The following is an 18840-nucleotide window of genomic DNA, read 5'->3' on the forward strand; positions in this document are numbered from 1 at the left end:
CGTGAGGCAGTGTGCTGTCTTCCTGTATTAGTCTTCCTCGCGTTATGTACAGTGAAGAGGGAGACAGCCAGGTAAATGAGTGGGCACAGTCACACAGGCAGCATGCTGGCAGCAGCGGTAGGTAGCATTTTTGGGAGGATGCCGGGGTTTTGAGCAAAGTTCTGAGCTGCAGGTTTTAACTAGGGCTGTGTTTGGGGAAGTTACTTCAAAAAAATCTGCTGTTATCAGGTCAGTTCTGAAGGAAGTTTAATACTATTATTATTTATTTAAACTCAAATATTTTTATGTCAAGGACCCTCCCCCCTCCAAATAGTATAAATATATATCGTATTTGGCCGCAGACCCCCATTTGAAAATATTTAGTGCCAGGAATCCCCCCATACAAATATTGAATTGTTAAAATGTTCCAATATTCTTTGAAAATTGTTATTATTATTATTATTTATTTTTTAAGAGCTGATCTACAAGCTCCAGGACCCCTAGTTGTTGGTCCTCAGAGTTACTACAGGGGGTCCTCCAAATCTTCCAATCCTTTTTATATTAACAACTTGAACCCTAGTGTCCATATTCTGAGAACTGTAGCCAATAGTAGCCGATCTACAAGCTCACAACGCCTCGCAGCGCGAGGCGTTGTGAGCTTGTAGATCTGCTATTTTCAACAAAGAGGTTTGGTGTAGAAGGGAAAAAGGGCAGACTACAGAGTAAAATGTCAAGTTTATTATTGACGGTTCAATATCTGAAAACACAAATTGACATGAATCCAAAATACACTGATGATTGTGCTGTCAAGCGATGAAACTATATGGAATCCATGAAGAGGTTGTGGGGGTCCCCTGCTTCATCTCTCTCTCAACTAAGGGGTCCTTGGCCTGAAAACGTTGAGGACCCCTGCTGTATGGGGTTTTATTGTGACTTGGTACTACTATGTCCTGCATGTTGCATCACACAACCTTCATCAACAGGGAGAATAACCCTGATGAGAACTCCCACTGTGACCGCTGTGACCTTCACAATGTTGATGTTGTCGTAGCAGACCTTAATTCATACATGGGCAACTGGCGGCCCGGGGGCCACATGCGGCCCTCACCTTCACTTAGTGTGGCCGGCAGGTTAATACCGGAATACTTATATATAATTGATTTCAGCTGTTATAATTCCAAACATGACCTGCTTTAATTCCGTCGGTCTATATTAGTAGCTTAATGACAAGTATAGTAGCATTAAAATGTTTTTTTTTTTTTTTACGTCAAATGTATTTGTATTTAGGTTCATAAAGTTAACATGAGTATATAACTAAATGCGTTCAAAATGTTACATTTCAGGATTCCAAAACAAAAAATAAAAATGTCAGGATTCCAAAAGCTCAAAACAAGCTCAAAACGCATCGCACCGCGATGCGTTTTGAGCTTGTAGATCTGCTATTTTTGCTTCTTTTGTATGAGATGCTAGAATGACAAAGTAGGACGTAGCAATATGCAATGTGGCCCTCTGGAGTGAAGGTGGAAATATAGTGGCCCTCGCCATCATCAAAGTTGCCCACCCCTGCCTTAATTCTTCAAGCGTTAGGTTCTGTGCATAACTGGAGTCCAAGGTATTAGAGTCCAAAATGTGGCATTCAATTTAACTCATTTGTAGCTGATCCCGAGTATACTCGCGAAATATACTCGAGTATTTATAGTGCCAATCCCGAGTATACGCGCGATATTTACTGTATCTTACAATAAATGCGAGAAAATGTGAGTATGTATGTATGTATGTATGTATGTATGTGCGCCGCGTATCTCGAGAACCGTTCGTCCCACCGGCTTCAAATTCGGCATATATGGGTATAAATGACACAGGCAAACAGATGGTCAAAGATCTCCATATATGGGCATAAAATGGACGCAGACAGACAGATACAGATATCTCCATAGATGGGCATAAATGGACACAGGCAAACAGAATGGTCAAAACGTGTCCTATGACAACAGGTATAATGGGGTTTGCATTAAAGGGGGAACCGGCACTGTGTCTGCAACACAGTCGGAGGCACAGACAGATACAGAGATCTCCATAATGGGCATAAAGGGACAGTAAATGGACACAGGCAAACAGATGGTCAATACGGGTCCTACAGAGATCTCCATATGTGGGCATAAAATGGACGCAGACAGACAGATAACTCCATATATGGGCATACGTGCCGTCCGTTGGAAAGTGCTGGCACGGGTGGACTCGCCGATTCATCATCATCACGCATCCACGTGCACACAATAGTGATCCCTTAACATGGAAGCCAACGGTCTTTCTCATCTTTGATGTTCATTTTCTCCAAAAAACACTTTTGATGCCAAGGATGGCATTGGATTCTCGCTAAAATAGTACAAGCTGAAAGGCATCGATCCGCCATTACTGTTTACGCTTTGGACGACAAGACTTCCGGGTAAATTTCAAAAGGTCGTCAAGTAGGAATTGTGAGCGCAATCTACTTCCGCCTTCAAAATAAGAGACTGGCCGTGGACGGAGCAGGCAGCCGGCAGCTTGGATTTTTAGAGTGGCGGTTTCGGCCGACGCATCTTCTCCCCGTGCGTTTCGCGTGCGCGATCCGTTCACGTAAATGACGGCTCAAATAATCCAAGTATGACTCTACAGTAAATATGAACATTTTCGCTAGCTTAGCCCCCAGCACTCCAGCTATGCGAGCACTAACGTCTAAACAGAAAATGGATGGCAGCTGGGAAGCTATTACAGGGAAAGGACCTGACATCACTTCTGCTTCATGTCAGACGAGCCATGCGCTATCGATGACGAGCGGTGACTAGGGAAGGTTAGACGATCGCCGATTTTCGGATAAAAATCATTTATTTCGTTTTTAATGACATAGTGCGGTAAATTACGACGCGGCTGAGACTCCTTGCTCAGATGTCCGGTATAAAATGGTTTTAATATTAAGTGGCTCCCCGTGGCTTGGAAAGGGTTAAGTAAAATGTTGAGGTATTTGTACATTACTGGAGTATTTCCACTTTTCAGTACTTCTACTCCATTACATCTCAGAGGCAAATATTGTACTGTTACTCCACTACAATTTGAAAAATGTAGTTACTTTGTCAGCCATTTTAAAATAGCCGATCTACATGCTCACAATGCGTCATGATGATGCGATGCATTGTGAGCTCGTAGATCGGCTATTTTCCAAGATGTCTTTTCATTTGAAAACTTGAAATGGGCCAATCTGTATAATGAGTACTTTTACTTTTGGTGCTTTAAGTACATTTTGATGCCAATACATTTGTACTTTTATTCAACTATTGAATTCTGTACTTTTACTTATAACAGAGTAGGCTATTACAGAATTGATACTTTTACTTAAAGCTATACTGTGTAAGTTGCTCAACTAGTGGTCAGTAGCGGTAGAGCAAACCGCGGTCGCGTCTGCTTTTTTCGGCCGTTTTTCGCCGCGGACCGGGCCTTCAGACCACCGCGTCCGCCTTGCCTCGCCGAGACGCATCCATAGAGGTCTCTCGTGTCCCTCTACGAGCAGCGGTTGGGGAGTTACATGCTAGACTCCTAGACCAGTGTAAACACTGCAGTGTACTTCCTGAAGAGCCCGGCAGTGTATGATCTGCGCTGTGATTGGCCGGTAGTGTACCATGTGTTCATGATCCGCGATATGATTGGCCAACGTACAGTATACACAACGTATACAGATGATGCAGATGACGTCATTTTGCCACGAAATTCTCCCCCCTCACGGCTCATAGAAAACATATAAAGAGAAGGCTTTAGAAGCTGAAAATAAGGGAGTGGGGGTTCTAAAACTTTAGCGATTTAACAGTTAGGACAATTTTAAGATTTGTTTTATAAAAAAAGTTACATGGTATAACTTTAAGTAAAACATTTGAGTACTTTTTCCACCACTGATAATAAGGCACCAAACCCTGATTTAGAATGTGATTCTAGGTTTAATTAAGGGACGGCTGTGTGTGCACTGTGCACAATACAATGTAGAAGGAGCAAAAAAAAAAAAAAAAGACAAAAAAAAGAAACATTAAGAAGCACTTTAAAATCGAGCCTTTTATTCACTGGGGACCAGCAAAGAGAAGCTAAGATAGGAGTGTCATGTTCAAACGTTTTGGTTTTACTTAATACTCCGGCTGCAGCATTGTGAACAAGCTGCTTTGTCAGTCCGGCAAAAAGTGCATTACAACCAGGGGCGTCACAAGGGGGGGAAAGTGGGACTGAGTTACTTGGGCCCAAGCTGGAGGGGCCTTCATTATTTTATACTTAAGCTATTGAAAAATAGCAGATCTACAAGCTCACAGCGCGGCACCGAGTGCCGCGCTGCAAGCTTGTAGATCTGCTATTTTTGAAAAGTCGTGAAAATGTTCCCAAATCTTTGAATATGTATTTTTTAAGCGAACATTTGTAACTCATATTTTGCTTCTGGGGGGGTGGGGGGTCCCCTGGAACTAAACATTTTGAGATGGGGATCGGTGGCCAAATACATATCATTTTGGGGGTCCTTCACGTGAAAAAGTTTGAGCACCACTGACATAGAAACATACGTTTTTCAAAAAAAAATCTTGAAATATTCAAAGGCTTTCACAAACTTTCACGATTTTTCAGAAATAGCAGATCTACGAGCTCGCACATCTGCTATTTTCCAATAGTTAAAGCACAAAATGTGAGTGAATCCTTGTACCCGGGGCCCAGCATTTGGTGCGACACCCCTGATTACAGCAATCAAGTGTACTGTAAGTAAAAGCATGAAACGGCTTTTCAGAGTGTGGCTGCGACGTACAGGAAGCATCTAACTTTAGATGTACTCCTCACAGTGATAAAAGGCAGCGCGGCTAACAGTCCATACTCATAAAAACACAACCAGATGAGAGGAAGTAGCGGCGCTCCCCAAAATAAATATGCAAGACGTTTAGCTCAGAGTCACTTTATTCTTTTTTTCCCCTCCACTTGATGCAGTCATAAATAAGGGTTTGTACTTCTTTCCCCGACACTCACGCTGGCAGATGCTCAGATTCCCGACACAATCCGATTCTCGCATTGCAAATTGATGCTCCTATACATGTTCAAGAAATACTTTTCCCTTCATCCCCACTCCTCCTCCCCACCCTACTCGACAGCGACTTTACTTTGCCAGAAGTTTTCTCTGGTGCTGCTTGTACGGCTGTGAGTCGACGCTATCTACCCTTTGAGCAGGATTTTTGCTCAGCACTGACAGCGTTGGCTCGCTCATCCTGTGGAGGGATTTTAAACCTGAGTCAGACTTTACTGTAATAGCAACGCTGGTGTCAAACACGTAGACATGCCACTGGATCCTATGTCAGCATCGCAGCCATATTGGCAGGGCACAACTTTCCATAACTCCAGGAAAGATGCCTGAGTTGTAATACCGGAGACTATAAAGTGTTTCTGTTTTATAACCATGCCTGTTTTGGCATGAAAACCCACATGTTTTTATTTAACAAAGTAGCCCATGTTACATTTATGGCATTTGTAACAAACCAAATCGGTTGAGAATGAAACAAGTTCTATGATGACTTTAATTGTGGAGAGATCTCCTGCTACAACAGACACACATAGGGGCCATTTCCCCAGGCAAATAACCGGTGCAGTGCCGGTTCAACTTTCTTGGAACCTTGGTGCGTTCTTGCGAACCGGCTTGCGTTTCCACCAGATTGAACCATGATTGAACCAGAAGAACCAAGGATTGTGTGGTTCCCGTTCGGAACCAACTTTTACGGTTCGGAACCAACTCCGGTTCTCGGTGGAAAAGGCCCCATAGGGCATACATGCATCAGGAGGCACGTCTCGCCCCTGCCAATATGGAAGCCACGTTGGTGCATATCGCTCCAATGAACAGCATGAGTAACCTAAACTACCTACTGCCATACTTCATCCATCATCTAACTACCTACCTACCACCTTACAGCATCCATCACTAACTACAGTACCTACACCTACCTCCCTACCTACCTACCTACCTACCTACCTACCTACCTACCTACCTCCCTCCTTACCTACATACATACCTACCTCCCTCCCTACATACCACCTACAGTACCTACCTACCTACCTACCTACCTACCTACCTACCTACCTACCTACTTACTTACTTACTTACTTACTTACTTACCTACCACCTGCAGTACCTACTTACTTACGTACCTACCTACCTACCTACCTACCTACCTACCTACCTACCTACCTATAAACATCTTCAGGTATATCTATTGTCACGCTCCAAAAATAGCCGATCTCCAACCTCACAAACACGTCGTGCTCCCGCACACAACCAAGCATAAATCAGGCAAGCATTACTGGACTCTGTGGCAGTGTCGGCTCTCTCCAGCCAAGTAAAGGGGATTTAGCAGGACCAGCAGGGCCACACTTCCAATAACAATCCCCGTGCAGCGGCCATTCCAATCCCCCCAGTGCGGGCGTCATAAAACGCAATGCTCCGTTGCAAGGCTCCTTGGCTCGGCCCCGCCGCACGCACAGAGCCTTGGCATGCGGGGGAGGAGGTGGCGGGGGGAGGGGGGAGAGAGACAGATATTTTCATAGTCCCCCTGACCTTGGCGATGGAGAGTTATTTGTTTTGGAATAATTCACCAGTGTATTAACGAAGCGTTTCACGAGGAGCTGTGCGGCGGTGGTATAAACAGAACCGTGTTTAGGTTCGGTACGGGCCCGCCGCATTCCTAAGTGACGGGGGGGAGAGGGGAGGAGTGGAAGGCAAATAATCCCCGGTTGGGTCAACACTTTGCGTGCTTGCTGCTGGCAGGAGGAACCCAGACGGTGGAACAGCAGAATGCTGGATATATCGAGTCGGTCCAAATATGGGTCTTTGTGGTGCAGGCCGAGAAAACAATCACGCCCGCAGCAGGGATCTGTCAGGGACAAGCGCTTTTGTGGCCGTCCAAGAGAGAGAGAGAGAGAGAGGGGATTGAAATGGCAAGAGCGGTGACGCGGCAATGCGAACACACGCGCACGACAGGGGCGTCACAAGGAAAGGGAAAAGTGGGACTGAGTTACTAGGGCCCAAGGTGGAGGGGTCTTAATTATTTTATACTTAAGCTATTGAAAAATAGCAGATATACGTGCCGCGCTGTGAGCTTGTAGATCTGCTATTTTTCAAAAGTTGTGAAAATGTGTGCAACTCAAATTTTGCTTCTGGGGGGTCCCTAGAATTAAATATTTTGAGATGGGGGTCCGTTGCCAAATACATATCATTTTGGGGTCCTTGACATGAAAAAGATTGAGCACCACTGACATAGAAACATATTTTTCACAAAACCAAAAAGGTTTTGAAATATTCAAAGACAATTCACGACTTTTCAAAAATAGCAGATCTACAAGCTCGCAGCGCGGCACTCTTGGTGCCGCGCTGCGAGCTTGTATATCTGCTATTTTTCAATCGTTAAAGCACATTGGGGGCCCGCAGTGAATCCTTGTACCCAGGGCCCAGAATTTGCTGCGACACCCCTGGCGCACGCACACACACAAGCAGGCACACGTACACACAGGCACGCACGCACGCACGCAGGGACACACACACATAGACAGGCACATGTACGTACGCACATGCAGTACGCACACGCGCGTCCACGCACCCACAAACGTATTGGACTGTGTCTCCATTTAAACAGGGAAGGAAAGAGAGGCATCATGTAATGGCAAAACAAAATGCAAAGGATAGACAATTAATTATTGTCCGTGAACACACGAAGTCCACAAAGTATACCTGTGTGTGTGTGTGTGTGTGTGTGTGTGTGTGTGTGTGTGTGTGTGTGTGTGTGTGTGTGTGTGTGTGTGTGTGTGTGTGTGTGTGTGTGTGTGTGTGTGTGTGTGTGTGTGTGTGTGTGTGCGCGCACACACACGCTGTAGTTGTGTGGTAGCTTATATAGTATGCCCCCCAATCTGGCTGTTTATTCCCCAAATCAAACACACACCATTTGGGTGTGCATGTTAGTCATCACTCTAGCCCAGTACACACACACACACACACACACACACACACACACACACACACACACACACACACTGACTGCTTGGCATCTGGGTTGGCATTTGCGTTGGCAGCATGGCACCATGTGTCTGGTGGCCACACAAAGAGGCAGAGAGCTGTAATCCAGACCCAGCCCTTGGAGTGTGTGTGTGTGTGTGTGTGTGTGTGTGTGTGTGTGTGTGTGTGTGTGTGTGTGTGTGTGTGTGTGTGTGTGTGTGTGTGTGTGTGTGTGTGTGTGTGTGTGTGTGTGTGTGTGTGTGTGTGTGCACGTGTGCGTGTGTGTGTGTGTGTGTGCACGTGTGCGTGTGTGTGTGTGTGTGACAGCACGCTTATGGGGTTATATTTAGGACAATTCAAATTCGTATTCGTACTTTGCCTTTTTTTTACTCGTAAACATTTTTACCAAAAAAACTATACGTAAACAAATTAATTGGAAAAAAATATCCGTAAAAAAAAAAAAAGTATGAATGTTTTTGGGGAAGCTGCAGTGATTATAATGCCAAAACAAAAAAACAAGACAAAATACGAATATTTTCTTACTGATTTACGAGTTGTTTTGTTGGTTACTTCATCACGAATGCTTTCATCATCTCACGCACACGAATCTGTATGACGCACACGAATGCATGCATGGAATGAATACGGCCAATAATCATGTGATCGGCAGAGAGCCAATGGGGGTGCGGCCTTTCCACTAGCCAATCATAATTCTCCATTGTTGGCAGCGGTTGCCATGTCTGGTAAAAGTGAGTAATCTCTGCTTTCTGTTGTTTATGGGAAACGTATGTAACTATGCTACAGTCTTCACAGCAGAGCCGACAGAGAAAGGTAAGATAACGTCGCTATTATTATCATAAAATACAGCAATCTATCTAATAAAACGTGTGTTAAATGTGCTTAGCAGTAGTGTCTTTTAGGGTTTAGTCCGGGGTCTTTATTTGATGTAAAGAAAGTTTAATATTAACGCTAGCCTCATTAGCATCTTAGCTCCGTCTATAATAGGCTACTACATCATCAGACTGTTGTTCTCTAAGTGGGGTCCGGGGACCCCCAGGGAGTTCCAGGGGGTCCCCAGCTAAATTATAGTTAGGAACCAAATGGACCCTTAGGGGTATGTAACTGTACAAATCATTTGGTTCCATGTGTACACTCTGAGTTATGCTAACGTATGATTTTACAATATAAGTTGGGGTCTCAGAGATACAAATGCTATTAAATGGGGGGTCAGTAGCCTAATGGATGTCAAACTGGGGGTCCTTGAAATTAAAATGGTTGGGAATCACTGCTAGAGCCGTAAAAATGTTCTCTTATGGGGTCACTGGCCTAAATGGGGGTCAGTGGGAATGTGGGATAATACAAGTCAATTCTTATTACCTCTTATTAATTTGGTGATTATCAAACGAGTATATGGGGACCAAACAATCTGTACAAATAGAGTAAAAATCCTCAATGTTAATTTCAATCTGAGTGTAGACCTTTACAGGTTCATTTGGTTAAATGTATTCTTTAATTAAAGTAAAAAATAGTCTACACAGTACATGTTATAAACAACTTTACTTTTGACTAAGTCCAGTTTCATTAACATTGTAAAATGATAGCTATAGTAACAGTAAATATCTGTTCTTACCATACATAAAAATACATTTAATAATATACATAGTCTTGTCTTGGGTACATTTATTTTTCTTTCAGGAACTGTGATGACATGGACCACATCAGCCGATCAGGGTTCCGATGGCAGGATGTAGCAGCAATCAGATTTGAGAATTCAACCTCTTGAAAGAGCTCCAAGAAGGAACAACAAACTTTCTGTGGTCCTTCGTGGTGAGGGAGGTTGACGACTGTTTGGTTCAGGAAAACTCACACCCCTGTACTTTATTGGGAAGGAAACTATTGATTCTATTCACAACACACATTTGTCTTTGCCTATTCTATAGCTACACCTACATTATTCAGAACCTTATTCAATTTAATTTACAATATGCAAACAAAATCCGCCCAAAATACAATACTCTACATTCTATTGTTTTCCTAAATAAAAGGCCAATTGCATGTGAAATGATATTGCTTGTATTGTCTGAATACATTTGAATAAAGCTGATACAAGACTACATTCTATTGTTTTCCTAAATAAAAGGCTAATTGCCTGTGAAATGATATTGCCTGTATTGTCTGAATGCATTTGAATAAAGCTGATATAATTCACAAGACGTAAACATGTCATGATTCATGTGTTTTAATCGAAAAAGATGAACATGGTTAGTAGTACAGAATATCGTCGCTGTCCAATGAAAACCACGTAAATCCATTATTATGGATTTTTACTTTTCATCATAGTTAGATTACATTCACTCTCCTCTCTCTGCTAGTATCAGCTGGTGTGTAAATGGCCAATGGAAAGTTGTTTTATTGACCAAGCTATTTAACACGCATCACCATTGGATGTTTGACATGTCCCTCAAACCGCGTATGTAATGGGCGGGGAGATACGCTGAAACAGTAATCACCATTGGATGTGGGACCTGTCCATCACACCGCGTATCCAACAGCCAACGGAGATACGCTCCGAAACGACATCACCATTGGATGTTCAACCTGTCCATCACACTACGCGTATCTAACCGCGGGAGAAGAAGGACTGGAGGAGGGGAATGATTCAGAGCAACAAACTTTTTCTTCACTAAACGACACGGAATTCGACATTATTACAAGGTAAAGTATCACCAAATGTCTTGTTGAGAACTGTATGCTTAGGTTATACCAACGATCATGTTCACGATTGTGCTTGGCGTCGTGTGAATTGTTATTATTCAAGGAAAGTATTGTTCTCTGATGTTTGTGTTGTCTGTTTGTTCTCTGAACAAGCAGCGTCGTACACTGATTTTGCTTCAAACATGGTTCGCCTCCGTCAACCCACCGCAACTGGCGTTATCGATCAAATAATTTGCCATGTGGTTTTCCATTTACCTTTACCTTATACCTTACATTAAGCTGCCAGCACAACAACTTCTATGGAGTGTCCATGGAACCAAATGGACCCTTTACGGGTCCATAAAGGGTCCATTTGGTTCCATCTGGACACAAACGTACCATTACATTAAGCTGCCAGCACAACAACTTCTATGGAGTGTCAATGGAACCAAATGGACCCTTAACGGGTCCATAAAGGGTCCATTTGGTTCCATCTGGACAAAAACGTACCATTACGTGTGGTAAAAGTACTCAAATGTTTTTACTTTAAGTACAAATATCAATAATGTAATGTAGAAATACTCTGTTACAAGTAAAAGTCTGGAATTCAAAATGTACTTGATAAAATGGCTAAAGTGTTGGCATCAAAATGTACTTAAAGTGCCAAAAGTAAAAGTACTCTATGCAGAATGTCCCATTTCAAATATTTTGAAAATGGCAGATCTACATGCTCACAATGTGTCACACTGTGAGCTTGCATTGGAGTAAAAGTACTCCAAAGGCACTCAGCTTGTTGTGTATTAAAGTACAATAATTTTGATCTGTGATATAGAGGAGTACAAGTATTGGAAATTGGAAATAATTCAGCTTGTAGTGGAGTAAAAGTAAAATATTTGGATCTGAGATATAGTGGATTAAAAGTATTGGAAATTGATAATACTCTAGTCAAGTACAAATACCTCAATATTGTACTCAAGTACAGTACTTAAGAAAATGTACTTAATTACTTTACACCATTGTGTTACCCTTGATTTTAACCCTGTATTCTCCTTTTATTTTCAGTATAACATCTCAGGATGATGTATTCTATGGAGGAGCTGTGTGCTTTGGTTAGCGTCAAGTATGTCAGGGGCAGACATGACGAGGCAGAGACTGTACTAGAGAGCAGTGAAAGCAGCGAAGAAGGTTTGTGCGATAAAAAAAAATAGAAAGAAAAATAGGAATAAGTCAGCTCAGTTTAATGATGTGTGTAGTGATTCTGGCTGTGGTGCAACTTGTGTGATTAATTTGGAAATCAAAGTGTTTTAATCATGAATTACAATAATTAGCTGCTGTATTCAGTGTTCTAATGATAATCTGTATCTTTCCAAGATGCACTTGATTGTGACCAAGTTGATGCTGCCAGTGCTGGGTCAGCTGTTTTGATTCAATCTGGGAGTGAAGGTATGTGGTGTGGTGTGTTATGAATTATAGTGCATAGAAACACATATGTGTGGTTTTGTATTGTACCTGCTGTCCTAGTTACAAATCCCTAAACATGCACTAAGTAGAGCTTAGATCGGGCCTAAAAAAATGAGCCCGGCCCAACCCACCCCACAGAACGGCAGCCCGAGCCCGGCCCAAAGCCCGATACATAATTGACAATTGGAGACTGACACAGCCCGCAGCCCGACATTATAAACAAGCTTAATTGCTGCAGCAGCCTTTTTTCTCATATGGTGATTTGTTAAGAACAGAGTCCTTTTCCAACTGTCTTTATATAGACCTATATAAGACATTGTAGCAAGTACCGTGCTAATTATGGAACAAATAAACATCGGAGCCTAATTCTTCAATCAATCAAAAAGCCTTGCTGGAAAACACAGCTGACGGCCGCCGCTAAATCAGACAGCAGGCGTACAGGCTATTATAGCTACAACGTTCACACAACGTCTATTATGATTATTAGGATACAAAAAGTGTCTGTGGACTGTTTCAACGATGTCCTCCGCTCTGCTCTGCTCGACCAGCGCTGGCAGCGCATGCATGCACTGCACACGCCACAGCAGCGAGCAGCCAGCCACACGCACACACACAGCGCACGCACACACACACTCACGCTCGACTGTCAAATTGCGAAACAGCGCAGCGGTGCAGCCATAGAGTCATGAGCGCGCAGTTTACACAGTCACAGAGACATCATGATACTGCGCTGCGCTTGCCTACCGGATTATAAAAGCCCGACCCGACCCATAGCCCGTCATATACATGGAAATTTGAGCCCGGCCCAGCCCGCGCCGCGCCGACCCGTCGGGTCCCGTCGGCCTCGGGCTGAATTTCTAAGCTCTAGCACTAAGTACCCATTTTGAATTGTTGCTGTACTAGTTTCAAACATAGTATTATTACCTTAACACAAATTGTTAATCAGTATCTGCTGTAGTATCACAATCTTAAAAAGTAGCCATTTCATTAATTCGTGTGACCTTTTTCCCCTTTCAGCAGGAGAAGCAGCAGGAGAAGCAGTTGTGGAGGACTCATCAATTGAGGAGATTGAAGGTTTGTCTTTGTCGCACGCACACACACCCACTGAGAGAGAAGTAAGGTTTGTGGTAAAACAGATTAAGGGCAAAGGATGCAACATCTTGGCAATGTAATTTCTACTTTGCATTCACTGTACATTGTGTTCCTCTTATGTTTTTACCAGATGAGCTTGATTCATCATGGAACCTTAAATTAGAGTTGGATAATCCTGGTGCTGCTGAATCTGGATATGAAGGTAATATTAATAGCTGTATAGAGTCTTTCATACAAAAACATGACGCACACATGTGACACTTTGCATTATTGTCAATGCTGCATGTTTTCTATTTGACATTCAGTCTCTTCTCTTTTTCTGCAGCAGAAGTTGTTGCGCCTCACTCAAATGAGGGAGGCGAAGAAGGAATTGAGGATGACTACTTAAGTGGGGAAGAAGAAGGTTGGTGTAAAACTAACAAGTGCCAGGGAACCGAGGCTATTGGCCAGAGCAAAGCCTGACACTGAATTGCAGGTGTGTTAACATTGCATTCGTTTTGTTTCTTTCTTTCCCAGATCCACTCGACCACTAACCCTAACATCTAAACGTGACCAACATGGTGATTCTTCTGGTGCTGCTGAATCTGGATATGAAGGTATTATTATTAATAATCACTGTAATAAACACAAATAGTGACTGCTGAATGTTGCATTTTCATTTTTTTCCTTCAGAATCATACTGTACATGACCAGAAAGCGCCTCACACTTAATGTGAGAACATCTCATATTTCTTTTCTGTTCTTTAGGTGCAGACAGAGTTGAGCCGGACTCAAATGTGGAGGATGAAGATTCTGAAGGAGTTGAGGATGACGACACAAGTGGGGACGAAGAAGGTTTGTGTACAACCAGGCTTAAGTCAGCCAGAGCAAAGAATGCAAAGTCCTAGCAACACTGAATTATGTCAACGTGTGCATTCTGTTTGTTCCTCTTTCTTTCCCAGATCCGCTTGATCGAAACTGGACACCTGAACGTGACCAACATGGTGATTCTCCTGGTGAATCGGAATCTGGAAATGAAGGTGTTGTTGTCATTATTAATATGGACACATTGATGCACATGTGTGTAATGTAGTATCTTGCATGGTGCATGTTTGCTATTTAACTCTTTTCTTTCAACTACACATCCATACAGTACACATGTACATACCCACACAGATGTGCACGCAAGGGGCTGCACAGATACACACAGAGAGACTCGCACACTAATGGTCTGAATGACAAATTTTCTCTCTTTTTGTGACACAATATAGGACTTGAGGTGGAAGAAGACTCCTCAGGTGTTGATGCTGGTCTCTGTAGGAAGAGGAGAAATCCAGAGGGCTGGAAGAACAACATCCAGAAGAGGCGTAGAATGATAGGCCAGTCATATCTGGCCTAGGAAGAATAGAGAGTCAGTGTTAAAGGAGGGAAGAAAAATGGGTGTGTCATGTCAGTCTGCATCCGGCCACAGGAACCAGTAAACTGCACTGCAGAGAAGTGGAAGAGTCGAAGCGAGAAGAGATCTTCAAGTACTTCTGGGAGAAATTAGACTGGCGTGAGAGGAAGATTTATGTTGCATCATTGGTAGAGGTGAGCAGTGTAAAGCGACGGAGGACAGGAGCAGAGAAATCCAGGAGGTCGGCATCCATTTTCTGTCACCTTGTCGTAGATGGCAGGAGACTCGGAGTGTGCCAACGCATGTTCCTGTCAACCCTAGGCTTGAAGCAGTGGTCTTTTTTGAAGTGGGTAGGAAGAAGAGGGAAAAGCCCTACTGAGGAAGATAAGCAGAAGCGGGTGAGGGTAAGGAAAGAGGAGTCTGACTTCTTGAAGACCTTCCTTCTGGACCTTCCAAAAGTTCCCTCGCACTACTGCCGGTCCTCGTCCTCTAAGATGTTAGCCTGCTTCCAGACCAGAGACCCCGCCCACTCTCAGAGTGAGCTGAGTCTGAGATCAGGCTACTAAGATGTACCTGGAGCCTGTGTTCAAGTCCATCAATCACCTCCATGCAGAGTATATCCGTTCCAGTGCAGACCATGGCATCCAGGCGCTGTCAAGGCAAGTGTTCACCAGAATGTTTAATGTTTGAATTACTCTCTTTTTCACCCGAAGAAAGACCAGTGTGATACCTGCTGTGCGTTCAAGGCTGGGAACATTGAGGCTGCCACATGGAAGGAGCACTGCAACAAAAAGGACACTGCACAAGCCATGAAGCAGAAGGACAAAGACGAGGCAGGTGAGAAGACCTTGGTGACATGCATGGATCTTCAGGGGCTCCTGCTCTGCTCCAAGCTACAGGCCTCATCCCTCTATTTCAAGACCAAGCTCTGTGTCCATAACTTTACCATGTATGACATGACTTCACATGATGCATCAAATTACTTATGGCACGAGGGTGAAGCTGGTCTCTCTGCCAACGAGTTTGCTTCGTGCATCGTGCACTTCCTCGAAGAACATCCCTCTTATGATGAGTACATCCTGTGCACAGTGTGATTGAGAGAAGACTGAGGAACAGAGACATCTGCGTTCCAGCTGAGTATGTCGTTGCCATCCGGGAAGCCCGTACCAATCCCAGGCCATACCAAGTGAAGTATGTAGACCACACTTTCTTCAAAAACTTCAGCCAGGTGAACCTCTGCAAAGCCATCTGCCCGGGAAAGGTCACTGGGGATCCCACCGTGCATGACCTCCGAGCAATCAGGTATTTGAATACATAATAATGACATAGCTGCGGAAACCAAAACAAACATTATTTAATGAGTATTAAAACCTGACTTTTCTCCCCTGTCACTGTCCTTGTATTCATCCTAGGTACAACGTTGATGGCAGTATGGAGTACAAGATCGACCACTCAGACGCCTGGAAGCCCTACGAGTCCCCATCACTGAGGAAGAAGAGCAACATCACCACAGTGTCCCCACTCTACACTTGCCGCCGCACCATTAAAGCGATGAACTTCAAACATCTGCAAGAAATGAAGCAGGTGTTGCCCTGTGATTTCCATGGCTTCTACAACGCCCTCCGCCATGAGCACGAGGAGTGATGGTTTCTCTGTTTTTCTCTCTCTCCGTCTGACATCACCACATAGAATCGCAAACTTGACTGAATGGACACCTTTACAAGATTTCATATTTAGATTGTAATTAGAGAAAAGACAAGATGAGTGTTAAAATGTGTTAATTTTCTCCTATAATTTTAGCGATTTTGATTACATTGCTTTCAGTGCTTGGGGACATGTGTACAATGGCTAAATATGTATTTTTAGATACAATAAAAGTCCATTCAAAAAGAGGCACCACAATCTTTCATGGGCAGATGTTACTTATGGGGGCTAGTAGTGTCACTGTAAATTGTAATAAAATAAATTGCCAGCTTATTGTGTCTAAAAGGACACATTTAGGCACTTGCACACATGCACTGAAATAAAGTATTTAAAATCGCTAAAACAATAGAACTAAATGAAAACATTTAACTCTCCCATCTTTGCTTTTCCCTAATTACAATCTAAAATTATGAAACCTTGTATGATATTCTTGCTCTGGGGTGGCATCGTTACCAAAGTTCCTAATTCCCACTGGGTTCATGTTCCTCCCTGCCTGGACAGGTGTTATGTCGACAAGTGTTCTGCTCAAAGTGTCCTTCTCCCTCGTACAGTCTTCACTACCTGGAATCCAGCACACAGTGGTTAATGTGTTTCATGTGTGCTCTGTTACTGTTTGAAAATAGTTTAGGTGCTTATTTGTATTCTTATTTATTTGCCCATTTCTAATATAATTACAGCAGAATGCACTTTTGAGATGTTGAAATTTGACACCACAGTAGGGACATCTATCTTCATTGTTGAGGTCAACTTAGCCAATGAGTCTAGCCTTAGGGAGTGTGCGATTTTAACGCGCGGTTGGTATGGTCCATAACGGGGGGGGATCATCAAATATTTTTTTTAGATCTTGGGGGGATCATGATTTTTTTCATTTTGGCTTTAGGGGGGCCATGCAACTTTAATTTGTCGAATTTTGTAATTAAAAATGCTTAGTTTGTTCTTTATCTAAATAACATCATCAAGTTAGTATACCCAGTTTCAACTATACATTGTCCCCTACATAGTTGATGGACTTGGTACATTCCAGTTGTTCTAATACATCCCTCGGCCCCTCCCCCTGGCTGCTCTCAGTGCGTCTCTGTGTTGTCGAAGTTCGCTGCACAGTGTGCAGTGCACACACAGGAGTTTCTCGTAGCAGCTGGACTGGATAGGCTAACAACCACCATATTTGTTACCAAGAGAGGAATATAGCATTAGAAAGAAAGGTGTAGTCTCTCTCTCTCTCTCTCTCTCTCTCTCTCTCTCTCTCTCTCTCTCTCTCTCTCTCTCTCTCTTTCTTTCTCTCTCTCTCTCTCTCTCTCTCTCTCTCTCTCTCTCTCTCTCTCTCTCTCTCTGCTGCGAAGTGGGAATTGGAGTCAGAAGGAGAGAGAAAAGACTCATGCACACTTTGTTGACTTGGTTGCTTGATGAATATCATGGAAAATAGATCAGTTACTCAATCTTAGTTTGGAGTGTTTTTGTAACCCCACTACAAGTCTAGAATAAAAAATGTACTTGAGTAAAAGTACCTAAGTATTGTCAAATGAAAGTCCCAAAAGTAAAAGTACTCATTATGCAGAATGTCCTGTTCTTTAATGATATTTTAAAAATAGCAGATCTACAAGCTCACAATGGAAGGCACGCAGGACAACTAACAACAACCCATATAAAACAAACATTATACACTTGATTGAAGTTCTTTATGGGGAGATGTTATGGAAACTGTACAAGATCACCACCAAAGCCCTTTCAACCTTCTCAAAGTTGCATAACAGAGATATATGCAGCATCGTGACCACTCGACCATACCAGTGAGTAGCCTATATATTTGATTAATTGCTGGCCAAATAAATCTATCAATTTATGAAACATTTGCGCAGACCCGACTTTCAGACTATTTCTCATTATTCTGTACATGTGTTGTTGGCCTGAAACATGATGCAGCAGAAACACCTTGTTGTGAAAACATGCAGTATGCGTGCAAACACAGCCTGTGCGATTATAGTCCAATATAATTAATTTCCTTATGCAAGATGAAGCTGTAGTATGTTTGTTGTACAGCCTACTACTCCTTTACATTCGTTTTTGCACCTGCTTGTCATCCATGCATTCAAATTATTATGTCCGGTATTTTTTATCAGATGTCCGATAAATTAAAAATACTAGCACGATAGCTTAATATATATATATATATGTATATGTTTATTGGGAAGGGGGGTCATGCATTTTTCTCAAGTCACACAGGGGGGACCACAAAACAATATTTTAAGGTTGTGGGGGGACCATGAAAAAAAAAAAAAAAGATATCACCTGTCAACCAGCACCCCCTAGTGGGTAAATAACGTACACTCCCTTAGTAGGTTGAAGAGCGTTGTAGAGCTGAACAGACACTTAACCTATGGTCCTTCCATTTTCAGTTCTATGTAATGCCCTTTCCAGGCACTGTATTACTGTTACAACACCTACATTAGAAATACTGAAACCCTCCTCCAAACATCCTTTACATCTCTAAACAATCACATCGATAATTTTGTAC

General features: G+C 42.9%; 1 protein-coding gene across 5 annotated transcripts; it reads left to right on the plus strand.

Annotated features, from left to right (window-relative positions):
• Nucleotides 1-10375: 10375 nt before the first annotated feature.
• On the plus strand, nt 10376-14678 carry LOC308298404 (uncharacterized protein). 5 transcript variants are annotated; one of them, XR_013962708.1, is made up of 10 exons: nt 10376-10717; nt 11759-11881; nt 12068-12139; nt 13175-13231; nt 13380-13451; nt 13575-13652; nt 13766-13845; nt 13997-14083; nt 14191-14268; nt 14500-14678. XR_013962708.1 is itself a non-coding variant. In XM_080741998.1 (9 exons), exons 6-9 carry the CDS (start codon nt 13807-13809, stop codon nt 14602-14604), a joined length of 309 nt encoding a protein of 102 aa, XP_080598124.1. In that variant the 5' UTR covers nt 10376-10717; nt 12068-12139; nt 13175-13231; nt 13380-13451; nt 13575-13652; nt 13766-13806; the 3' UTR covers nt 14605-14678. The 5 variants fall into 4 exon arrangements, 3 of the variants coding, with proteins under 3 accessions (XP_080598124.1, XP_080598123.1, XP_080598125.1); XR_013962709.1 differs by lacking the exon at nt 10376-10717 and having other exon boundaries at nt 11491-11881; nt 13578-13652; XM_080741998.1 differs by lacking the exon at nt 11759-11881.
• The last annotated feature ends 4162 nt before the right edge of the window (nt 14679-18840 follow it).

Source organism: Nannobrachium achirus, assembly GCF_963921795.1.
Source record: "Nannobrachium achirus genome assembly, chromosome: 14".
In the NCBI taxonomy this organism is placed as follows: Eukaryota; Metazoa; Chordata; class Actinopteri; order Myctophiformes; family Myctophidae; genus Nannobrachium; species Nannobrachium achirus.